Consider the following 26384-nt stretch of genomic DNA (forward strand, 5'->3'; position numbering starts at 1 on the left):
AAAATGAATCCAGACACAAAGATAAAAGACCTGTGTCTTCAAATGAAACCCTTCTTTGGAATTCTTAGCATTTAACACAGCCCCATGAAGTAAGTATATCTATCTAAAGACATATCCAAGTAGTCAGCTGTGGTGGTCTGAAATAGTAGAACAAAATAGGAGTCAAGTTCCACCTTTAAGACCAATTTAGTTTTATTTAAAACATAAGCTTTCATGTGCTCTCTAAGCACACTTCATCAGACGAGGAATCCAGTACAGTGAGCAAACCCACAGATAGCTGGTAGTCAGTGGCTCAGAATGCAAACTGGTACAAATTTAAGATCCAATGTTCTAAATAAAACTAAGTTGGTCTTAAAGGTGCAACTTGACTCCTATTTTGTTCTATCTAAATACAGGAATGGCTTGTGAGTGCCCTTCAGTAGAGGGAGCCAGTTCTCACCTACAATAGAATGCAAATGCAGACTGGCTCCCTTCATTTTGAAATAAAAGCAAAAAACTGTTGACAGACTGGAAGCTGAATATGTACGTTGGAGCTCCTGCATCTAGGACAAATCTTTAATTAGAATACAAATTAATATATTGTTATTCATTTTAAGCATACTAATATATCCCATATATTCCCCCACACACACACCCGTAGAGGCATACAAAAGGGAGTAAAACTAAATAAAAATGATTTTACTTCCAGTATTACTATAACCTCTTCCAATACAATTCTGAAAGAAGTTTTAATACCATCATATAAAATAACTGCTCTGATCTTTTTATGTCTATTTACTTATGCAGGATGCACAAAATTCAATCAGACATTCAATTTAATATCCAACATTCTTCCACAAAATTGTATGAATGATATTTTGTTTCAGCCTTCAACCATTTGTTGTAGGCTATTGGGAAAAAGTGTTCCAATATACCTACACAGAACCATTAGTTCAGAATTTATACAAACCGCCCCGCCCCCATAACAAGTAAAAATTCAGAAAGCAAACCAGAGGGTCTCAGCCTCAATGCCCTGTTGTTGGGTCACTAGAGGAACTGGTTGGCCACTGTGTGCAACAGGATGCTGGACTAGATGGGCCACTGCTCTGATCCAGTGATTCTTAATCAAGTGAGACAAAAGTATTATTTTATTTATTATTATTTTTATTATTATGAAACAATTTGTCATGCTTCTAAACATCTGAAGAAGCGACTAATACATTGAGACCTCCTATCTTACACTAACTTGATCATTTTTATTGGAATGCTTCAACAATTTGAATAAACTGATAATTAGGTTGGTTTGGCCCAAAATTCTCACCTCTGCAATCATCCTGTTGGTGTCTCCTAAGAAAAGAAGGTTCAGTGCTTCCTCCTCATTGATTGCTTGATGCAAAGAGAGATGTTTCAGATGAATGTTCTGATCAGGATCTTCCATTATTGTCACCTTTCTGAAAGAAAAAGGCAAGGGAAGAGGTTGAGTGAAACATTTTGGTATTTCAGCTACAAACTCTAGACCAGGCTTTATTCTAACTAAAAATGAATGCCACCAAACATATTGATAGCAACCAGGGCTTTTTTTGTTTTAGGAACTCCTTTGCATATTAGGCTGCCGCCAAACACCCATGAAGTAGCCAATTCTCCAAGAGTTTCCAGTAGGTTCTGTAAGAACAGCCCTATAAGCTCCAGGAGAAAATGAGGTGCAAACTAGGGTTCCAACCACATTAATAACTTGCTAGTAGGCTTTGATTCTATTAGAGTTCTATATTATTTTGTTTAGCACATGTCAGAGAATGGAAGAATGTTTATCTCTGTCCAGTGAAGATAAATAGCCCTGTTAGCTGGTTTTAGAAGCCCATATGGACTGCAAAGGGTGTTCTGGCCATCACATTTAAAGGGATCACACACCTTTTAAATGCCTTCTCTCCTTTGGAAATAATGAAAAATGGGGCACCTTTTGGGGGCCACAGAGAATTGGCACCAGAAGCTATGCTGCAAATTTGGTGCCTTTACCTTAAAAAAAAAACTCCCCTAGAGCCCCAGATACCCACAGATCAATTCTCCATTATACCCTATGGGCACTGATCTCCATAGGAAATAATGGAGTCCCCAGCAGACATTTCCCTTCCCCAGCCCCCGCTTTCTGATGACCCTGCAGTGAAGGGAGAGCCTCCAAAGTGGGGGATCCCCTGCCCCCACCTGGGGATTGTGACAATGTAAGCTGAATGTGTGGGGAAACCCTTTAAGAGTTTTCTCCAGAGCTAGTGCTACAAAAAGTGTTTTCTTTGTGTGTTGGTAAGTTGTTATCTGACTTGGCTACATTGTATTAATTATTGGTAACATATGTTGGACTGATGTATGTCTTTGATTGCAGATGAGTGGGAAACGTCTCTTAGATGAAGGAAAGTGAAACAGTATTACAGGCAGCTTTACTGTTAGAGGCTGTGAAAACCCACTGAATTTGAAATTGCTTTAAAAAGATGGAAGTTTTAATAGAACACCTGCAACAGAAGAAACATCTTTGAAAAACTCAAATCATCTGCACTTGAAATCTGGTTGGCACTGGCACTTTATTCTTCCCGCGGAGCCAGTCATTGAGCGCTTGAAGTCTGAAACTGACATGATGAATTGAAACTGATATGATGAACTGAAAAAACGGTGTAAACTTGTTCTCTTGCACATTTACCTTGGTTTTTGGAATTTATAGTGATATTAATGATTATATTAACCTCTACATGGGGCTCCCCTATGCCAAACCCGGAAACTGCAGCTAGTGCAGAACATGGCAGCCAGACTGTTATTGGGACTATCTAAGTGGGAGAACATACAGCTGAGTCTGTGGGAACTGCACTGGCTGCCAATTGTGTACCGGATTCGTTACCTTTAAAGCCCTATATGGCAGAGGACCTGCCTACCTTAGGAACCGTCTCTCCCCATGTGTTTCCCAGAAGGTAGTGAGATCTGGTTCACAAAATCTATTGACAATCCCTGGGCCGAAGGAGGCCAAACTGAAAGCTACATGAGAAAGGGCCTTTTCAATCACAGCTCCCCACTGGTGGAACCAATTGCCAGAAGAGCCTTATCCAGTTCTGCAGGGCCTGCAAGACAACCCTCATTCAGTTGGCTTTTTCTTAATGTGGAACCTATTGTACTGTCATCACGTAAAATTGTAAGATGAGTAACATCGAAACTGTAGCACCAAACTAATTGGTTGGAATTGAATTTGATGGTTTTAATGTAATAATATAAGTGAACTGTAATATGTAATTTGTTATGTAACCAACGTGCTTTTATTATTGTAATGTTTGTATTTTATGTTATGCTATGTGAGTCGTACAAGCGGGAGCTGCACAAAAGAGACGGTCTCCACTTGTCCCCAGATGAAACCAGGCTGCTGACGGTTAAAATCAAAAAGGCGGCAGAGCAGTTTTTAAACTAAATCTTGGGGGAAAGCCGACAGAAGATGAAATGTCTCCGGTTCAGGAGGACTCATCGCAAAGAGATGAAGGGTTAGTTGTTACTTTTCTACCGGGTAATGGATCAGAGTTGTCCACTGAGATGGTGAGAAACAGTATTGGCTGCCTGCCAAAGTCTTGAGGCAGCAGGAGGAAGGTTGAGGGCCTAGCTTGCCTGGGAAATTATTCATAAAGAAGGTACTGACCCGTCAGAAATTAAAAATTATAGACCAATTTCACTTCTGAATAGTGATTACAAGATTTTTGCGGCAATCTTACCAAATAGGCTGAAGAAAATAATTGCTGGCTTAATTCACGAAGACCAAACGGGTTTTGTTCCAGGCCGCCAAATGAACCAGAATGTGAGACTATTGTTAAATGTGATCGAATATTATAGGGACCATCCTGACAAAGAATTTGCCGCTATTTTGGTGGATGCGGAAAAGGCTTTTGACAACGTCAATTGGAATTTTATTAAAGTAACATTGGCCGCAATCGGTTGTGGTGAAAGTTACCGTAGAATGGTTGAAGCGGTCTATTCGAAACAGACAGCGAAAGTGATATTTAACAGAGTGATGTCTGATTCGATAGAAATAGAACAGGGAACCAAACAAGGCTGTCCGCTATCTCCCCTGCTCTTTATTTTGACGTTAGAACCTTTAATTAAGAAGATCAGAGAGGACACCCGAATTCAAGGGATCAGAATAAACAATGTAGAACAAGACTTTGGCGTTCGCGGATGATTTAGTCTTCATTCTGGAACAACCTATTTCTTCAATAGCTCTTCTGAAGCAAAGATTGAGAGATTTTGGAGACATATCTGGTTTTAAACTGAATGTTTTTAAGACAAAAATTCTAACAAAAAATATGGAGAAAGCTCAAATTGAATCTCTTCAGCAACTCTCAGGATTCAAGCATGAAATAAAGATAAAATATCTTGGAATTTACTTGACAAGTGACTTAAAGACTTTGTATAGAGACAACTATGAAAAAATATTAAAAAGAATTCGTAATGATTTAACTACTTGGAAAGACCTTCAGATTTCGTTTTTAGGTAGAATTGCTACAATAAAAATGAACGTTCTTCCAAGAATTTTATTTCTCTTCCAAACAATTCCTATCATGCTACCCAAATTATTTTTTCAACAACTTAACTCTGATTAAGACGTTTATCTGGCAAGGCAAGAAGCCCAGAATAAAATTGAAAGTTTTACAAGACAGTAAATTAAGAGGTGGTCTAGCCCTCCCAGATTGGAGTCTGTATTACAAGGCTTGCTGTATTGCATGGTTGAGAACCTGGTGTAAGCTAGACAATAAGAGACTATTGACCATTGAGGGTGCTGGCCTAGGAGAAGGCTGGCATAATTATATGTGGTATCGTACCCCAATAAAAACTGGCCATTTTTTTAGACATGAAATAAGAAGATCTTTGTACAAAATTTGGGTAGAAATTAAATCGCAGTACCCATATACCCCGAAGTGGCTATCCCCAATAGAAGCGTTTACTCATCCCAACTTGTATAATTGGGACAATCCACAAGACTATGCTTATTTACTGAATAACCAGAATGAACTGATTGAGGAAGAGCTCTCTAAATTAAATTGGTGGCTACAGTGTCAACTTAAATCAAGTTTTCAAAAAGACAAGGAAAAGGGTTTTTCGAATAAACCAATTGAACTAGATCTTATTTTAGAGTAAACAGAAGATAATTTCTAAAGTGTATGATTGGCTACTTCAAGTTAAAATGCAAGATGAAGTTGTGAAAGAAACATGGATTCGTTGGCTGAAGGACTTTGGATATAACATAGACTTGGATGAATGGGAAAAGCTATGGAAACAGAACTTAAAATTAATAAAACCAGTGGACCTTAAAGAAAATTTATATAAAATGGTGTATAGATGGTATCTTACACCGGACAGATTGGCTAGAATTTACCCCACATACTCTAACAAATGTTGGAAGTGCCAAGAAGTCAAAGGCTCGCTGTTTCATATATGGTGGCAATGTAAACGTGCTAGGAAATACTGGGCCCAAGTTAATACTTGGGCACAAAAAATTTTGAAAATACAAATTAACCATGTACCAGACTTATACCTTTTAAATATTTGCAGACAAAACCTTCCTACGACAAAGTTGAAACTTTTATTGTATATAGTTACTATCGCTAGAATACTCTATGCCAAGTATTGGAAGAATGACAGAACCCCCCATAGAGACGAATTTATCAATAAGCTGCTGGATGTCGCAGAATCTGATTTAATGTCCACAAGATTAAGAGACGGTAATGTGCAAAAATGTCAGGAGGAATGGGACCCTATTTACGAATGGGTTAAAAGTAAAGGTTTTGGTATGGAGTAATAATACTGTTTTCTAACTTTCTAAAATCCTCTTCATCTCCCTGTGTGTATGGTGGGTGGTTGTAGTATGGGTCATGGTTGTATCCTGTTGTACCTCGTACAGATCTGTTTAGAATGTATTGTGATTTCTGGAATGTATTATGTGCGAGAGCTTGGGACTGTATTTGGTAAGTTTGTGGGTTTGAGTGTGTTTGTTTTTGTTTGTGTTTGTTGGTAATTGTTTTATAATAAAAAACTTTTTCACAAAAAAAAGGGAAATTATAGATGTTTGTATACAAATGCTAGAAGTGTTCAAAGTAAAATTGGTGAGCTGGAATGTTTAGTGTTCGGGGAAAACACAGACATTGTGGGACTTTCAGAAACTTGGTGGAATGAGGAGAATAAGTGGGACACGTTGATTCCGAAATATAAGTTACATCGGAAGGATAGGGAGGGAAGGGTTGGAGGTGGGGTGACTCTGTATGTCAGAGAGGGCATACAGTCCAGTAAGACTAAGGTCAAAAGAATTAAATTCCCTTCTAGAAATGCTTTGGGTTGAAATAGAGGGCCCAAAAGGAAATTTAACTATGGGAGTTTGTTATCGCCCACCAAATCAAAAAATAGAGGACGATTATAATATGATGGAAGGATCAAAGATAGCGGCTAAACATAAAAACTGTGTCGTATTAGGTGATTTTAACTACCCTCATATTGATTGGGTCAATATGTGTTCAGGTCGAGAGAAAGAGACTGAGTTTCTAGATGCTTTCAATGACTGTGCTATTGAGCAGATGGTGACAGAACCTACCAGGGGTGGGGCGATCCTGGATTTCGAACTAAGTAATGCCCAAGACTTGGTGAGAGATGTAAAAGTGATCGCACCACTTGGGAGCAGTGACCATAACGTTATTGATTTCACCATTTGTATAAATAGAGAGTTGTCCCAAAAGACCAGCACAACCACATTTAACTTTAAAAGGGGTCAATTCTCTGAGATGAGGAGGCATGTGAAGAGGAAACAGAAAGGAAAGGTAAATGCAGTCAAAACCCTTGGGGAAGCTTGGAGGCTATTTAAAAACAGTCCTAGAAGCTCAGATAAAATATAACTACAAGTTAGAAAAGGCTCCAACGGGTATAAGAAAAGGCCTGCATGGTTAACAAACAAAATAATGGAAGCTGTAAAAGGTAAGAAGGACTCCTTTAAGCGGTGTAAAGCTAGACCAAGAAAGATTAATAAAAGGGAACACAGGTTGTGGAAAATCAAATGCAAGACTGTGATCAGGCAGGCAAAAAGGGACTATGAGCAGCATATTGCAAAAAACATAAAGACCAACAATAAAAATTTCTTCGAATATATTAGAAGCAGGAAACCAGCCAGGGAGGCAGTGGGGCCCTTGGATGACCAAGGGGTCAAAGGATTACTGAAGAAGGATAGGGAAATGGTTGAAGCTGAATGCATTTTTTGCCTCAGTCTAGAGGAGATCCGGGAAATTACAGGCCAGTCAGTCTGACTTCAATACAGAATGAGTAGATATACTGATGAACACGAGTTATTGAGGAAGACTCAGCATGGGTTCTGTAAGGGAAGATCTTGGCTCACTAACCTGTTACATTTCTTTGAGGGGGTGAACAAACATGTGGACAAAGGAGACCCAATAGATGTTGTTTACCTTGACTTCCAGAAAGCTTTTGATAAAGTTCCTCATCAAAGGCTCCTTAGTAAGCTCAAGAGTCATGGAGTAAAAGGACAGGTCCTCTTGTGGATCAAAAACTGGCTAATTAATAGGAAGTAGAAAATGTGTATAAATGGGCAGTCTTCGCAGTGGAGTGCCGCAGGGCTCAGTACTGGGTCCCATGCTCTTTAACTTGTTCATAAATGATTTGGAGTTGGGAGTAAGCAGTAAAGTGGCCAAGTTTGCAGATGACACCAAATTGTTCAGGGTGGTGAGAACCAGAGAGGATTGTGAGGAACTCCAAAGGGATCTGTTGAGGTTGGGTGAGTGGGGGTCAACGTGGCAGAGGAGGTCAATGTGGCCAAGTGCAAAGTAATGCACATTGGGGCCAAAAATCCCAGCTACAAATACAAGTTGATGCAGTGTGAACTGGCAGAGACTGACCAAGAGAGAGATCTTGGGGTCATGGTGGATAACTCACTGAAAATGTCAAGACAGTGTGCGATTGCAATAAAAAAGGCCAACACCATGCTGGGAATTATTAGGAAGGGAACTGAAAACAAATCAGCCAGAATCATAATGCCCCTGTATAAATCGATGGTGCGGTCTTATTTGGAGTACTGTGTACAATTCTGGTCACCGCACCTCAAAAAGGATATTATAGCATTGAGAAAAGTGCAGAAAAGGGCAACTAGAATGATTAAAGCGTTGGAACACTTTCCCTCTGAAGAAAAGTTAAACACTTGGGGCTCTTTAGCTTGGAGAAAAGTCGACTGCGAGGTGACATGATAGAGGTTTACAAGATTATGCATGGAATAGAGAAAGTAGAGAAAGAAGTACTTTTCTCCCTTTCTCACAATACAAGAACTCGTGGGCATTTGATGAAATTGCTGAGCAGTCGGGTTAAAACAGATAAAAGGAAGTACTTCTTCATCCAAAGGGTGATTAACATGTGGAATTCACTGCCACAGGAGGTGGTGGCGGCTACAAGCATAGCCAGCTTCAAGAGGGGGTTAGATAAAAATATGGAGCAGAGGTCCATCAGTGGCTATTAGCCACAGTGTGTGTGTGTGTGTGTGTGTGTGTGTGTGTACAATTTTTTTGGCCACTGTGTGACACAGTGTTGGGCTGGCTGGGTCATTGGCCTGATCCAACATGGCTTCTCTTATGTTCTTATGTGAGCCGCCCTGAGCCTGCTTCGGCGGGGAGGGTGGGATACAAATTAAATATCATCATCATCATCATTATATTGTTTAAGAGGTAGTTGACTAATCACATATATTTTTGAAATAATTTTCAGTCTTTTTTGTTTATTTTCCATTTTTTTGCAGATTTATATTACCCACCTGGGGATTGGCAACCCTACTTTCCCAAAGCCCTGTCCATTGTTCACTTGCAAGAACAGTGATTCAGGAAATCATTACGTGCGTTGCTCAGAGCTGTGTCGACATATGCTCTCCTCTGAGCAGGGCTTCCTCACAAGGAAAGTTCAGCTTTGAGGAGAATGCACCCCGCCTGGCTGCTCTCGCCTTCAATGCAAAGGCAGCCGGGAGGGGTGTCAGTGCAGCTTCTCCAAGCCAGGCTTCCCTCACAAGGGAGGCCCAACTCAAAAAATACACCCCACCCGGCTGCTCTTGCCCTCAAGGTGAAAGCAGCTAGGTGGGGCATCAATGTGGCTTCTCCAAGCACAACTCAGAGGAGAACGCTTTCTCAGTGCGCTCTCAGAGGTGGTCTGTGCCTTCAAGAACACACTGTGCATGCCCGGCTTGGAGCTTGCCCACCTCTCCTTCCACACCACTGCACCTGCCCTCCCCATGGGCGGGGGTACAGTGGCAGGGCAGGCGCAAGTGAGGGGAACAGTCTGGGGCATCTGAGGCCTTAGCACTGGGCCTGCCAGGGTCCCGGGCAGGCAAAAGAGGTGGTGGCAAAGGAAGGCAGCCTCCAAGTGGCGGAGAGGCGCCCTGCCACCCCCTTCAGCTACCTGGGTCCCAGGCAGGTAAAAGAGGTGGCACGCAGCAGCAATGTGCACTCCATTGCGTGGGGGGCAGGAATCCTTGCCTGGGGCTTCCTTCTTTTCAAATATAGAAGTAAAACTCTGCAAGAGGTGAGGACATATTTTTAAATGTAGAATCATTTTGAATGATGTGAGTTTGTAGCAGGTAGATTCAGTACTCAGTAAATCTGGAGCAAAGCTGAATGGAGAAAGGGCCTTTCTCTCACTCTTTTCTCCCCATCTTTTCCCTACCATTCATTCTCTCTTTCTTTCATTCTGTTTGTCTATCTTCCTTCCTTCCTCCCACCTACACATTCATCACCCCACATTCATATTTTTTTCTAGGGCTCATTGTCTTTCTTCCTACAATGGACTTTACTGCTAGTGTGTGTCATAAAATGAAATGCCAAGTAGCGGAGATATAAACTTTATAAAGGACACAGAAAACACAATTAAATATTTTTTTTAAAAAAAACTTAAAATAAGACATGCTTAAAAGATTAGCATACTTGCAATGTTTTATTTAACAGTCTCTGATAACTTACACCTCTTGCTCTGAATTATTGCATCAAAATCTAGAGACAATGTCTGTGCTGTAACAATCTTGAGTATACTGTCCAGGTGTTGTTCGGGGGTGTATCTCTAAGTTGCAAACCTACTGTTGGTTTATTATTCATTACAGAAATCTCATGCTCAATGTTCTGAGCCCAGGGGAAGATATAAAGTGGTTGGGCATTGAGAGCTTTTGTATGTGTTTTCCTACTGAGAAAGACTGGGTCACGAGGGCATGAATACAGTGAAAAAGAACGGCGGGGGAGGCAAACCCATTTGCACACAGGAGAGCTGCAGCATAATGAGCCCAACAAAACACACACACATGCACAGTAGCTGTCGCAAGGCACAGGAAAGCTTATACCTTGAAAAAATTATTGGTCTTATGTAGATGCCACTGGACTCAAGGGAGGGGATGCAGAGCCTCAGCCAGTGCAGGGAAGAGAGACTGCCTTTGTATCCAGTGTAACTGAAGGAGCCTAGGAAAGCAAGCTCTCATTCATTCCCTCTCTCCTCCCCCCAAAGGAGGAGCAGGGGGGAGCCTCAGCCAATGAAGGGAAGAGAGGATTGCCTTTCTATCTCTCCCATGCAATTGAGGGAGCCAGCCAAAGCAAGCTGTGATGCAGCTGCAGCCCCAGATAAGGAAGCAGGAGGCCAATTGCTTGTGGGCCAGATACAAACCCTGCAAGGGCTGGTTCCATCCCATGGACTGTATGTTTGACACTCCTGCATAGAGTTTTCAAGGCAAGAGACATTTAGAGGTGGCTTGCCATTGCCTGCCTCTGCATAGTGACTCTGGAGATCCTTGTTGGCCTCCCATGCAAATACTAACCAGGGCTGAACATACTTAGCTTCCAAGATCTGATGAGATTGAGCTAGCTGGGATCATCCTGACATGGGCCAAAATTAAGAAATACACTTTAGAACTATTTTGAGTATTGGATAAAAAGAGAAAAACTTATTTCTAGTATTCAAGTGTACTCTTTACAGTTTTCCATCAATTGCATCTTTCATAAAGCAGCATCGCCTATCTACTTCTACCCAACAAAACTACCGTATTTTTTGGACGATTAGACGCACCGGAGGATAAGACGCACCTTCCTCCTGGGGGGCGATCCGATGCTTCTTCCTCCGATCCGGCGCTTCCCCGACGCCTGCTTGCCTGGCTCCATCTTCTTCAGGCAAGCGTGGGATCGCTCCACATGGCCCCAGCGCTTCGCAAGCGCCGGCCGCGGAGGGGGCACCGTGCTTCCTACTTCCCTGTGTTCCTGCCTTCAGCTGTGATGTTTAAAGCAAGCGCTGGAATCACTCCCTCCCCCCTCCGATCCCAGCGCTTGCTTTAAACATCACAGCTGAAGGCAGGAACACAGGGAAGTAGGAAGCAGGCTGCCCTCTCCACAGCCGGCGCTCGCAAAGCACGGCGTTTGCGGAGGAGGCGGGTGCTTCCTACTTGCCTGTGTTCCTGCCTTCAGCTGTGATGTTTAAAGCAAGCGCTGGGATCAGAGGGGGGAGGGAGTGATTCCAGCACTTGCTTTAAACATCACAGCTGAAGGCAGGCACACAGGGAAGTAGGAAGCACCCGCCCCTTCTGCAAACACAGCGCTTTGCGAGCGCCGGCTGTGGAGAGGGCAGCGTGCTTCCTACTTCCCTGTGTTCCTGCCTTCAGCTGTGACGTTTAAAGCAAGCGCTGGGATCGCTCCCTCCCCCCTCCGATCCCAGCGCTTGCTTTAAATGTCACAGCTGAAGGCAGGAACACAAGGAAGTAGGAAGCACGCTGCCCCCTCCGCGGCCCGCGCTTGCGAAGCGCTGGGGCCACGTGGAGCGATCCCACACTTGCCTGAAGAAGATGGAGCCAGGCAAGCAGGCGCCGGGGAAGCGCCGGATCGGAGGAAGAGGCAGCAGATCGCCCCCTCACCCCCTGAAGATACGTACCTTCGGACCATAAGACGCACACACTTTTCCCCCCACTTTTTTTTGGGGGGGGGGGAGTGCGTCTTATGGTCCGAAAAATACGGTAATTTAAAATGCCTGGTGATGGTGGCTGTTACAGCTCAATTCACTGCACTGAGCATAATGAATCACATTCTAAACCCAGGTGATAAATAAGGCAGCTATCTCCTTCAAGGCTGGCTATTCCAATAAAGTATCAGCCAATCAGTCTGCAGGATAATTAGATGCACCACACAGTAAAACTTTGCGGAAAAAGGTAAAGCGCTGTGGAGCTAATATGTAAAGTTTAATGTTAAGCACCAAGTCTTCAGCTACATGGAAGTTCTAAAGCATGCCAGAAAAGTGTTAAAACAGGGTTCATCCCTGCCAAGACTGCCAACAAAGCAAATGGAAGGGAAAAAACAATGAAAGGACAAGAGCCAGGAAGGCATTTGGCATCATGTGACCACCAGACAAAGGAAAATTAAAAAGTGTGGTGTGCACCTGAAAGTAAAGAAAATGTTCAGGCACATTGCTCTGCATGTGTTTCTAATTCCCATGTACAAAGAGTGTGTTAACAGATGCTGATGGCCAAGGAAAGGGTTGCTCAACACAGGTGCTGCCCATTTCCTTTCCCTCCTCTCACAGCACTACATGGATTTCCCTGCAGAAATATATGCTATTTTAATATTACAAGAGCCTAGTTAATATCTTGAGTAGTCAGTGTTAATATCTCACCCAGATAGAAGGGCAATTTAATTCATACTTCAGCTATAGCACTTTCAAAATGTGGAACAAGATATAAATCTGTTCAGTTAAATATGTATCAAGAAATCTTAGATGATTAACATATGATTACAAGTTTTAGAATTTTGTACATTAAGGAAGTTCATAAGCAAGCAGCTGTCATGACTGACAAGATTGTGGGCACAATAGAGTTTCAACCTATGACACTCCTTCCCCATGCAGGCCTGTAGCCAGAAAACTGCGGTGGGGGGGGCATGAAAAAATTTTTTGGATGGAGAGGCCCCCCTCTGGTGGCCCCCACTCTCTCTGCCACCACTTCCCCCCCCCCCCACGGCTCTGACGGCCTTGCCCCCTTCCATGCGGCACCTCCCCCTCTCTCCCTCCCACGCAGCCACCCACTCACCCACTGGGTGAAAAAGTAAAGAGCGGGCTCCTGGGGCTCTTGCAAGGTGCCCCCCCTGCTGAACATATGATCGGTTGGAAAAGCTGCGCCAAAGCTGGACCTCTCAGTTTACTGAACTAGTTCCTTCATTCTATCCCTATTTTAACCCTCCCTGTGCTATAAACTGCTTTCCCTCCTCACCCACTCCCTAGACCGCCCTGCTTAAGTCTGAGTGTATTAATGGATTTACAGAGCAATCCTAAACAGGTCTACTTAGAATCCTACTAAAGTCTTTTCAGTGGGACTTTCTCCCATTGTACTTAGGGAAGCGTTCTCAGGACTGCCTTGTCAGTGTCTGTTTATTTCACATCACAAGAGCAGCAATTTTTGCAAACCTTAGGAATCAACAATTTTTTCTAGGATCTCAGGAAAATACTAGCTTTAAAAAAAAGTTAACTTTTATGACATTTAGTGTTTGCATTATATTTTACTCTAAGCCATCTCAAGCAGGTTCTCGGAAGAGGCAGCATAGAAATATTTAGAATAAATAAGAGAAACCAAAACATGTGAGTACAAAAGTAAGAAGAGGGGTCCTGTTCTTGGAGTTCTGTATTCTGTTCCCTACCTCCCTAAATGCTTTCATTGAGAACACTCAAGAAAATTCTGAAACACTGAAATAAAAGCTGTGCAATCCCTGAACTTGTCTGGTCAAGCTCTAGGACTCTTCCAAGCCCGGTTAAACTTTTGCAAAGCTACAGGCTATTTATTAATCTGCACCTAACACCTAGGCTTGTGGAAGGAACTTTTTTTGTCTCTCATAACAAACAGTAACAGTTAGAAAAATGAAAGGGTAAGACAGGGAAAAGAACCGATGCTGCAGATGTACATGTTACCTTGACTTTAGAAGCATTCCCCCTTATATATATTAAGAGCATATGAACACCTGTATGCAGGGACCTTATGACTCATGTATTCCAGGGTCCAAGATCAGAGCTAATGTTTCATATAAGTGTGCAGATTCTTAGAAATAAACAGGTTCAATGTTGAAAGTTCATTGAGAAAACTAAACTAATAACATAGGGAATTAGCACACTGAATACAAAGGTAGAAGAACATACACACATACACTAAATACCAGTTCTATAAATACTAAATCCTAACTGAAGCATATGTTACCAGTCTAAAGGCAGATGAGGGCCACATGTTTGACACCCCTGCTCTAGAGTTTTGCCTATAGAATGAAATCGTATCAGTTAAGAGAAAGTGATTGTCTTCTTTCCTATATGCGTCACTGTTGCTCAAGTTATGAAATCAGCCCCAGCTTGGATGATTCTCCTGGCACCAAACTAGAGACAGGGGCAGGGATCAAATTATGGTAAATGGCGCTGAACCATGCTTAAGAGGGGTGTTGGAGAGCAGCAAGGGATTCCTGCTGGGGTGAGAGGGCAGGGTTCCCTCTTCAAAATGACTTCCTCCCTAGCTTCGGAGCAGGGCTGGGCTTAACTGGTTTCCTCAAGAGATAGCTGCCTGAGCAGGGAATGAGGGTGGCTTGTCAGCATTTCAAAGGTGAATACAATAGGTTATTTATTGCAGGTTAAAATATCCATGTGGTTTTCATTTTGTTTTTTAAGAGGAAGAAAAAGGAGGTTTGCTGATGTTAAAACTATATTTACTCACGGTAAATCTTCTAGTCTGGAGGCTTCGTGTCTTGGGTCCAGTAGATCATAACCACACTCATTATAAATTTCTAAGTAGGAAATATGCGTTGTATATACTTTGTTGCTGTCCTGGATTAAAAAAAAATAAAAAGATCATCTTTAAATAGTTGTCTAAAACCCCAGGGTAAATTGGCAGTACAGCTTTTGTGACTATATCTCTTTACTGTATCTCATTTGTTGGACACATTTTCAATTTGAGCTAAATATGAAGTTTGTCTCTTTCGCTAGAGTAAGCAGATGTTTCAACTGAAAACTGAAAGAGAAACTAATAGACTGTGTTCCCTATGGAAAATTTCCAAAATTCACCTGGGAAAGCACCATACAAAGGTCCCATTCACACTGACGCTACATGGGAAAAAGCACCACTTACCCCTCCTTTAAGCAGGGCATTAAAGTATTCATCATATCAGTTATTAATCCCACCAATCACCACCCTCCTTGCAGACTAATCTGCATGTCTAGCAAATCACACTAAAAGACAGAATAATGCCTTGGTTAGCAGGTCTAGAAGAAAAGGATCATGAATCAATATTGACAAAAAGAAGCAACAACCAGACAGCTATATAATTCAGTCATACTCTATAACATGAGCAACCTACAGCAAAGGATAAGGTTCTGACTCAGAGGAAACAAATAGGACCAGAAGGTAGAAATGCTTGGAAATTAAATGGAGGCTGAGATGCTCACCCACCCAAGCAACCAGAACCTATCTTTATGAGCATCTTTTCAAATACATTTGCCCCATTATATTTGCATTCATAGGCATCTCAAAAACATACTTATAATATGCTAACTTGGATACTAAACTATGCCATATACTATTTTATCACCAAAACACATTACTATAAAAATGTAAAGCTTCAGTTTATGAATAAAGAAGTTATATTTAAAATGCATTATTCAGAAGCTGAAACCCAATATATGCTGTCAGACACCATCATATTTTTCTACATATCTGAGGCAGTTTCAGGTTTGTAGAAAGTTGTCTCGTCTGTTCATGACTCCAATCTCCAGATTTAATTCTTCAAGTTGAGAATTAGATATTCTATACTAAAATGGCTTTCACATGTGAAAACACATCTTGTGGAAATCCTGCTGCTATGCTTTATTTGCAGCCATACCAGCAACAAGGAAGCCACAAAATCCTGTCCTTGTGTGCAAGACCTAGGGTTGCCAATCCCCAGGTGGGGGCAGGGGATCCTCCAGTTTGGAGGCCCTCCCCCCGCTTCAGGGTCATCAGAAAGTGAGGGGAGGGGAGGGGAGGGAAATATCTGCTGGGAACTTTATTACTCCCTGTGGAAACTTATTCCCATAGAAAATAATGGAGAATTGATCCATGGGTATCTGGGGCTCGGGGGGGGGGCTGTCTTTTGAGGAAGAGGCACCAAATGTTCAATATAGTTCCAGTGCCTCTCCCCAAAATACCTCCCAGGTTTCAAAAAGATTGGACGAGGGGGTCCAATTCTATGAGTCCCAAAAGTAGGTGCCCCTATCCTTCATTATTTCCTATGGAAGGAAGACATTTAAAAGGTGTGTGGTTCCTTTAAATATGATGGCCAGAACTCCTCTGGAGTTCAATTATACTCGTCACACCCTTGCTCCTGGCTGCACCCCCAATGCCTCCTGGCTCCATCCCCAAAGTCCCCAGATATTTCCTGAATTGGACTTGGCAACCCTATTTCTAACTCTGGGTAAGAACATAAGAGAAGCCATGTTGGATCAGGCCAGTGGCTCATTCAGTCCAACACTCTGTGTCACAGAGTGGCCAAAAAAAACCCAGGTGCCATCAGGAGGTCCACCAATGGGGCCAGGACACTACAAGCCCTCCCACTGTAGCCCTCCCGCAAGCACCAAGAATACAGAGCATCACTGCCCCAGGCAGAGAGTTCCAACAATATGCTGTGGCTAAGAGTCACTGATGGACCTGTGAAAATTCTGGAGCTTTGAAAATCCTGGAGATTGGGTTGGAACCTAAGGAAGGTGGGGGTTTGTGGAGGGGACAGACTTCCTTGGGATATAATGCCAGAGAGTCCACCCTCCAAAGCAGCCATTGCCCCCCAGAAGGAACTGACCTCTGTCATTTGGAGACAGAGTTGCCAATCCTCAGGTGGGGGCAGGGGATCCCCCAGTTTGGAGGCCTTCTCCCCGCTTCAGGGTCATCAGAAAGCGGGAGGGGGGGAGGAAAATGACTGCTGGACACTCCATTATTCCCAATGGAGACTTATTCCCATAGGAAATAATGGATAATTGATCCACGGGTATCTGGGGCTATGAGGGGGGGGGCTGTTTTTTGAGGTAGAGGCATCAAATTTGCAGTATAGCATCCGGTGCCTCTCCCCAAAATACCCCCAGGTTTCAAAAAGATTGGACCAGGGGGTCCAATTCTATGAGCCCCAAAACTATGAGCCCCAATCTTTCATTATTTCCTATGGAAGGAAGGCATTTTAAAAAGTATGTGGTCCCTTTAAATGTGATGGCCAGAACTTCCTTTTGAGTTCAATTATGCTTGTCACACCCTTGCTCCTGGCTCCACCTCCAAAGTCCCCAGATATTTCTTGAATTGGACTTGGCAACCCTAGCAAGACCCCTAAGATTGGTAAGAAAGATCAATGTACAGCTCTTAGCAATTACCTGTCCATTGAAAGCTTCTACTTTGATATAGGCCTTAATGCGATATAGGTCATTCAAGGATGATAAACATGTTTCTATAAATTTACATAAACCAGGTTTTCCTAGTAAAAAAAGATTTTATCAATAGAATAAAATGAAATCCTATTTTGCTAATGTAATATTCCATCAGTAAAGAATTATCTGTAATCTAGGCTTAGATTCTGGCAGATTCATATAATAAATTAGAAAAACATTTGCCTACTTGAAACACAATTCTCACATTTTAACCAGAGAGTAAATAAACCAATAAAGCTTAATTCAGCAGCAATTTGACTAGATTAGAGAATGAGGATAGAAGAATATACAAAGATTTTAACTTGGAAGAGCATAAAACTTTTCCTTTTGGCTTTGCCTCAAAAGGTAATGAAGTGATAGAACTGATATTTCAAAATATAAATAAAATTTCATTTTCTTTTCTGTGAAATATGATGGCAGGATTACCAAGGGCCTTTCATTTCCTGCTGCACAAAAGTATTGAACTGCCAGGCTGTCTTAGAGGCTTGACTTGAGTATGTACAACCCTCTTCAATGTATCTGCTCTCATCTAGTAAAATAAAATCTCATGTTTGTTTTTGCATGACCAGTAAGATTCTTCACTCCCTCCAATTCCCACCTCATCAGAAGAAAGCTTAATATAAAGTTCTCCAACCTGTGTTCAGTTTTCTATTAACAATATTTCTATCAATAATAGTTGGATATTAAAGCTGGTATAACCAGTCTAGATACACTCCATAACATGTTTGAGAGCTCAGGACTGCATGCTTCATTCTGAAGACCACATCCATCCCTCCTGATGTAACTGTAGTTAAGCATTATGACAAGATTAACTATGGTTAAGACTAGGGAAGGACAGGAACTGGGAAAACGGAGGTTTCATGGAGCCAGTTTGGTATAGTGGTTAAGAGCAGCAGAGTCTGATCTGGAGAACCAAGTTTGATTCCCTACTTTTCCACATGCAGCCAGCTGGGTGACTTTGGGTCAGTCACAGTTCACTCAGAGTTGTTCTCTGAGAGCCAGTTTGATGTAGTGTGTGGGCTCTTGTCACGACTCAGGAAGGGTATTACCAATTGCTGCCACCACTCTGGGTTAAGGGTTCCCCTTGAGAAGGCCTAGAGTACCCTCCCAAGCCCTTCAGGCCTCCCTTAGCTTAGGCCAAATAAGGGCGTGAGGACCAGGCAGAGTTTACAACAGGGGGGGAAAGGTTTATTTAAAAGGTCAGAGCAATATAACAAACAAGGTGCATAAAACAGTAAAAGGGTGAAGGGAAAATAAACAAATGCCCTAACATGTCTATCTATACAGTCCTTACCTAATACCAACACTCACCTCTTGCCTTGGATGAGAGAGCTTTCCCCTGCTCAAGCTCTCCAGGCACAGCCTACCTCCAGTTCAGCCTTCCAGGGAACGATCACCCACCTCCTAGGCTTGGCCCTTTTAAGTCCTCCACCCAGGCCCCACCCCTCTCTGGGCCAGTTTCCCTACAAAACCTTGCCACCCAATCAGAGGGACAGGAAGGGATCCTGGGAGATGTAGGCTTTTCCCAGTAACTCATAAGCTGGCTTCCCTGGGGCCTGCAGGCCTCACTAGGCCAAGGATCATGACAACTCTTATCTGGGAGAACCGGGTTTGATTCCCCACTCCTCCACTTGCACCTGCTGGAATGGCCTTGGATCAGCAATAGCTCTGGCAGAGGTTGTCCTTGAAAGGGCAGCTGCTGTGAGAGTCCTCTCAGCCCCATCCACCTCACAGGATGTCTGTTGTGGGGGAGGAAAATAAAGGAGATTGTGAGCCACTCTGAGATTCGGCGTGGAGAGTGGGATATAAATCCAATCTCCTCTTCTTCTCTCAAGAGCAGTTCTCTTAGAGCTGTCTCTCGACCCCACCCACCTCACAGGGTGTCTGTTGTGCAGAGAGGAAAGGAAGATCATAAGCTGCTCTAAGACTCTGAGTGAAAGGCAGGGTATAAATCCAACTCTTCTTCATTATGGTTTGTGGGGTCTCACAAGCCATGAACCTTCCCATTTACAAACCATTTTGTTTCATGAGGTTTGTGATACAGTAAGTAGAATGGCCCTCTTGCAGGCTAGAGATGCCAAACTCACAGTGAGTCTCCAGCTGACTCTCCTCTTCTACCAAAGGGAGATCACCTCCCCCTTTCCTTCTGATCCCATGATTGTTGAGGTCTCCTGTGGTCCCCTTTTTGGGTGGCATCATTTGCTGGCCTCCCTCTGACTGCCCCAGTTTTCCAGTTCAGTTTCCAGATCAGTTTTCCAGAACTTCTGCCATTTCCATCAAAGGGAGATTGCTCTCCCTTTTTCCTTCCGACCCTGTGATCCTTGACTTCTGAACCTTCTGGGGTCCCCTTTTTTTGGCTAGGCCTCATCTGCTGGCCTCCCTCTGACTGCTCTACATAATGGTTTCCCAAAGTTCCTGTTGCTTCTGCAAAAAAGAGATCACCTTCCTCTTTCTCCCCCAAGCTTTGGATCTCTGCCTCCTCTCTCTCCTGTGCTGCTACCAGTGCACACCCCTCCTCTGCCTCTCCTTCATCTCTTTCCACCCCTGACCCAGACTCTTTCATGCTTTCCTCTATGTCCCACAAGGGCCACTTTTGTTTGGTGGGCCACTACTGATGTTTCTAGGGTTTCAGAAAGGCTGGAGTCCACCCCTCTTTGCTTTGACAAACTACCAACACGAACCACCCAAACATCCATTAAAACCATGGAGGTCCTTTGGAGTTTCACTGCAGATGGGATCACATGAACTGGGTGATTTACAATATGAATTTAGGATTGTTACAAGGTTCGGGGCCATCCCTAGTTTAGAGTGTCCAGGATTCCTGTCTAACTCGGGTTTGATTACAGTAACCTTAATGCTGACATAATAATTCACTATTTAGAAAAAACCTGTGATACTATAGGCTTTTCACAAGTTCTGAAAAGCACATCTGCACTAGCCAAAGAAATAAAAAAGGCATTCCTGTACCAGAGGTAATGCTGGGAAAAAGTGAGAATCTGGTGATATCTTTAAGATCAACAAACTTTTATTGTGTGATCTTCCGTGTGTGTGCACACTTCTTCAGACAAAATGAAATGAAATTTACCAGTCCATGCATATAAGGCAGAGGTTGAACAGCAAATTAGTATACAAGCATATAATATAATGAAATGTTTTAACAGATGCAAACAGGAATAACAAGCTAAATTTATAAGCTCATCATTATTTAGATTCAATTCCAGGGGAAACAGTGAGTCAACTAAATATGTTAGAATTGGTGATAGATATGTAAATATATCCTTCTTAATTATGGAGTGTTAAGAGCAATCATCTGATCCTGCTGTTGCACTCCATCCATCTCCTCTAAAGTGTGGAAATAACTGATGATATCTTTTTTCTTTGAGGTGGGGTGATTTGTAGTATGGATGTAATTTCTGAGCCTCTGGCTATTATTTTTGAGAATACTTGGAGAACAGGAGAGGTATCGGAAGATTGGAGGTGGGCAAAAGTTGTCCCCATCTTCAAGAAGGGGAAAAAAGATGATCCGGGTAACTACCTACCCGTCAGCTTGACGTCTATACCTGGAAAAATTTTAGAACAAATCATCAAACAGTTGGTCCTGGAACATTTAGAAAGAATGGATGTGATTACTAAGAGCCAGCATGGGTTTCTCAAGAACAAGTCATGTCAGACTAACCTGATCTCTTTTTTTGAGAAAGTGACTACCTTGCTGGATCAGGGGAACGCTGTAGACATCATTTATCTTGATTTCAGTAAGGCTTTTGATAAGGTTCCACATACTACCCTTGTTGACAAGTTGGTAAAATGTGGTTTGGATCTTGTTACCGTTAGGTGGATCTGTAACTGGTTGACAGGTCGCACTCAAAGAGTGCTTGTGAATGGTCCTCATCCTCTTGGAGAGGAGTGACAAGTGGAGTGCCTCAAGGATCGGTCCTGGGACCTGTTTTGTTCAGCATCTTTATAAATGATTTGGATGAAGAAATAGAGGGAATGTTTATTACATTTGCCGATGATACTAAATTGGGAGGGGTTGCAAATACAGTAGAAAACAGCGACAGGATGCAGGATGACCTTGACAGGCTGGAAAACTGGGCTAAAACCAATAAAATGAATTTTAACAGGGAGAAATGTAAAGTTCTGCATTTAGGTAGGAAAAATCCAATGCATGGCTATAGGATGGGGGAGACTTGTCTTAGCAGTAGTATGTGCAAAAAGGATCTAGGGGTCTTAGTGGATCATACACTGAACATGAGTCAACAGTGTGATGCAGTGGCTAAAAAGGCAAATGCAATTTTAGGCTACATGTACAGAAGCATAATGTCCAGATCACGAGATATGATAGTATCGCTTTACTCTGCTCTGGTTAGACCTCACCTGGAGTATTGTGTTCAGTTTTGGGCACCACATTGTAAGAAGGATATAGACAAGCTGGAATAGGTCCAGAGGAGGGCGACGAAGACGGGGAGGGGTCTGGAGACCAAGTCCTATGAAGAAAGGTTGAAAGAGCTGGGCCTGCTTAGCCTGGATAGGAGGAGGCTGAAAGGTGATATGATCACCATTTTCAAGTACTTGAAGGGCTGTAATTTAAAAGATGATGCAGAATTGTTTTCTGTGGCCTCAGAAAGTAGGACCAGAACCAATGGTTTGAAATTAAATCAAAAAAGTTTCCGGCTCAACATTAGAAAGAACTTCGTGACTGTTAGAGCGGATCCTCATCGGAACAGGCTTCCTCAGAAGGTGGTGGGCTCTCCTTCCTTGGAGGTTTTTAAACAGAGGCTAGATGGCCATCTGACAGCAATGAAGATCCTGTGAATTTATGGGGAGGTATTTGTGAGTTTGCTCCATTGTGCGGGGGGGGGGGGTTGGGCTAGATGACCCTGGAGGTTCCTTCTAATTCTATGATTCTATGAAAGTTTTATTCAGAATGTAAGTTTTCGCATGCACGCACACTTAATCAGAGAATGAAATGGGTACAGTGAGCAGAGTTACATATAGCTGGTGGGCAGTGATCAAGCATGCAAAATAGCACCAAGTCAGAATCCATGCCAAAATAGCACAATTAACAAGTCAGAAGAACAACCAGCTGGCTCCAAGTTTTGTAATAACTTGTAATACAGCAATTTCCCTTTCTACTCTGTTCTTGAAGTTCCTGTTCAGTAAAACAGCTGCTTTGAGGTCACCCATTGAGTGTCCTGTTCTAGAACCAGGTGCTGAGAACATATCTAGACATTCGCTTCTTTGAGTCATTAAAATGTATGGTGCCTTATAATTCACTCAGATGTGCTTCTTTTTGGTAATTTCATGACTGCCTAGTGAATTTCACCATTGCTACAGAAGTAAATGGTGCATCCATGACAGTCAGAGATACTAAGAGGTGAGTTAGCAAAAGTAAGCACTGAATCTATGATAATGTGGTAATCTGACTGATTCCTTCTGCTGTCCGACAACTCATTTTTTTAAGCCTTGCCATGACTCTGCCATGAGTTCAATAATAATAATTCATTTGCTGCCCACATCTCCCACTTTCATAGTATTACAGCACTGAATTTTGACCATAACTTTTGGAATCAAGACAGTCTGATTATACTGATTTAAACCATTTCTGCAAACAGCCTTTTAAGATGAAAAATTTAAGATGATCTATTCACACAAATGCCTTTTACAACCCAAACTCTTTACTATGAAAAAAAATCCTATTGTTGAAAAGCCATTTAGTAGCTGTAATGGGGGAGAGGCATCTACCAACACCAAGAAATACTACTTTCCTGCTCCTCTAACTAATGCAACATGTTACAGGATTGCACCAGTGAAAAGACTGAAAGCACCATATATAGCTTAAAACACTATACAAAGGAGGGCTAATTTAAAAGATTTAACTGTAAAATTGTTTATGGGAGAAACCATTTAATGGGATGCAGGATAGTAGCAAATTTAAAAATGAGTGATAAAGGAAAGTGAAAATAGACATGTTGTGAGGCTAACATTTTGATCTTAAATATATTACTATGGAAATTGTGTCTTAAGACTTTTTCCCATGTAAGCAGATTTAGAAACACACTTTTATTTAACTATCTTAATACCAAACACTATATTTCATAATGCAGCCATGTCTGTGAGCAGCCTACCAACAAAACGTTCAGTGGTAGTTCCACCTGTAGAACAGCTGTAAATCTGTGCCTTATGGTACAATTCACTCTTCAAAGTCTTCTATAGGATTGAGTTAAATAGTATTTCAGGTCCAGGTACCTTTTTAAATATCTTAAAAGCACCAAATTCAAAACAGGTGAAAAAGTGTTTCCAGTGAAGAATATGTTCTGGACAAAATACTTTTATTGTGTTTTTCTATTCACAGATTTACCTGGCTCATGTGGTCTGCAGGTGCAGTTAAGAAAAACGATTGCCTAGCATCTACTTTTTCTTTGTCCATTAGAGTTGGTGAATAGTCTTCTTTTATCATACATCAATATTGCAAAAAATGTATCTTGACAATAAAGAAGGGCACAGAAAGCATAATTTGGATAATTCTGTACCTGAAGACATATGCTTCAGTGATGGTTAACATGCCATAATGTTTTAATACATATCATCATGATCCAAGACCTCTGTTACCAGTGTTGAGGTCCAAAGACATGAAGAGAATATGATGCCTGAATTCCCTCAACAGATGACCATGGAAGAAGGGATGTTTAGGCTGGAGAGGAGGCGGCTGAGAGGTGATATGATCACCATCTTCAAGTATTTGAAGGGCTGTCATATAGAGGATGGTGCGGGATTGTTTTCTGTGGCCCCAGAATAGGACCAGAACCAATGGGCTGAAATTAAATCAAAAGAGTTTTCGGCTCAAATTAGGAAGAACTTCCTGACTGTTAGAGCGGTTCCTCAGCAGAACAGGCTTTCTCAAGAGGTGGAGGCCTCTCATCCTTGAAGGTTTTTAAACAGAGGCTAGATGGCCATCTGACAGCAATGAAGATCCTGTGAATTTACAAGGAGGTATTTGTGAGTTTCCTGCATCGTGCAGGGGGTTGGACTAGATGACCCTGGAAGTCCCTTCCAACTCTATGATTCTATGATCTTTCTGAATAACTACTTCTGATAACTAATCTGAAGCACACTGCTTGCTGACCATTTTTCTTCTTGATCTCAAATTGAGTTAGTTGGGCCTCTGACTAACTTCCCTGAAAGCTGGCCTGTCATCCCCCCCACAACCAGTGGCAAAAAAATAGGAGACATGTTCAAAACAAGCTCAGTATCTGCCTCTTCAGAATCTCAGCTTACTTCTAGCATGTGATCAGCTCACTGTGAAAGGTTTGAAAATGTAGAAACAGTTTTAGTAGGAGGTTTCCATTTACTCTCTCTTCCTATATCCTGGATTCCTGTCAGAATGATAAGATGGAGCCTATGAGTGTCAGCTTGTGTTCCATTGATACTAACCATGTCTCCTATAATGTTTATTTACCTGCAACTAACCCCAGTGATCCCCTGTAGAACTTTAGGCATGCCTGAGGGGGAAAAGAAAGGCGGGAGGGAATTGGGCGCCAGAGGCCATAAAGGGTTTTGAAGTGCAGAGGAGTACGGCCGCTTCCCAGGCGCCGGCAAGGACACCAGCCAGGAGGGGGAGTGGGGATGGCCCAACGGAAGAGATAACAAGCGTGTGAATCAAGCACCTCTGAAAGCAGAATGTAACTTTATTATGAGAATGATTTAAACCCCCCAGGCTTTGATGTATCCCCATAAATGCTAGTGTTTGTTCCCTATACGTTATCACTCTCAAAGACCTTCTGCAAGAGTAACATTGTTGTAATCAATAAATGAAACTTATTTTCAAAAAGAAAAGAGTTCTCTCATTGTTGAAGACTCAATGAACCCTACGCTGACAATGAGAACTGCTGTCAAAAGCCATACCTACATAATTATGCCAGATCACTCACCTATTATGTTGTGCAAAGTTCCTTTTCTCATGCCATGTTTTACAGGGTACCTTCATAAAACAACAGCCTTCTGCAGATGAAGGATTTACTATAGTCTTGCTTTGAAAGATTGTTTCCCCCTTCTCTTTGTTTTTCAGTCTCTTCTTCAGCCTAACTTTACCCAACTTCTACCTGTTTCATTTCTTTGGCTTCCATTTTTCTAGATGCTTTCCTCTTTCTGCCAAAGGCTTTGACCTTGATGTGCATTTAAGCAACTTTTCAGTTTATGATTACTCCAGTTTCTATAGTTTTGACGTCTGGATTTGTTCACTGACCTGGTTTCTGACTGTAGCAGTACTATATATTTTTCTTGCATAAAATTCTGCCCTGGTCATGGGAAGGAGACTGTACTGGTTGCCCTGATGGATTATCTTTGTAGACAACTGGATTGAGGCAGGTTGGTGCTGCAGTTATTGTTAGAACTCACAGTTATTGTTAGAACTCTGTCCCACTCTGCTCTAGCCACTGTAATCTACATGATGAGCACTTCCAGATTAGACTACTGTAACTTGCTCTGTGCTGGTCTACCCTTGGGACTGACTTGGAAACTCCAACAGGTCCAGAATGTGGCAGTGCAAGTCCTGACAGGAACGCCATGGACAGCACACATTTCACTTGTGCTGCTTCTGGTTGAGTACCGAGTCAGATTCAAGGTTTTGGTGTTGACCTTTAAGGCCTTGAGAGGTCTGGGACTGATGTATCCACAGGACTGCTTCCTCTGCTATGTCCCTGGAAGAGTGTTACGCTCTGTTGGTAGCAACTTGCTGGTAATCCCCAGCCCTAGAGACATCTGGCTGTCCTCAACATGGGCCAGGACTTTTTCAGTTCTGGTCCTGACCTGGTAGAACTCTGCCAGATGACATTAGGGCCCTGTGGGACCTTTTACAATTCCACAGGGCTTATAAGGCAGAGATATTCTGCCAGGCTTTCGATTAGGGACAGCAATGGTTGCCTAGTTGGCACCCT

At 42.4% G+C, this 26384-nt stretch overlaps 1 protein-coding gene across 1 annotated transcript in view; it reads right to left on the reverse strand.

Moving 5' to 3' along the window:
• KIF6 (kinesin family member 6) overlaps positions 1-26384 on the reverse strand; it is a 410723-nt gene that overhangs the window by 351528 nt on the left and 32811 nt on the right. Inside the window, exons 5-6 of the mRNA XM_060245036.1 lie at positions 14726-14835; positions 1301-1430 (exon numbers count right to left, since the gene is read on the reverse strand). Coding sequence (XP_060101019.1) covers positions 1301-1430; positions 14726-14835 — 240 coding nt within the window. The remainder of the gene's footprint in view (positions 1-1300; positions 1431-14725; positions 14836-26384) is intronic.

Source organism: Heteronotia binoei, chromosome 1, assembly GCF_032191835.1.
Source record: "Heteronotia binoei isolate CCM8104 ecotype False Entrance Well chromosome 1, APGP_CSIRO_Hbin_v1, whole genome shotgun sequence".
Lineage (NCBI taxonomy): Eukaryota > Metazoa > Chordata > Lepidosauria > Squamata > Gekkonidae > Heteronotia > Heteronotia binoei.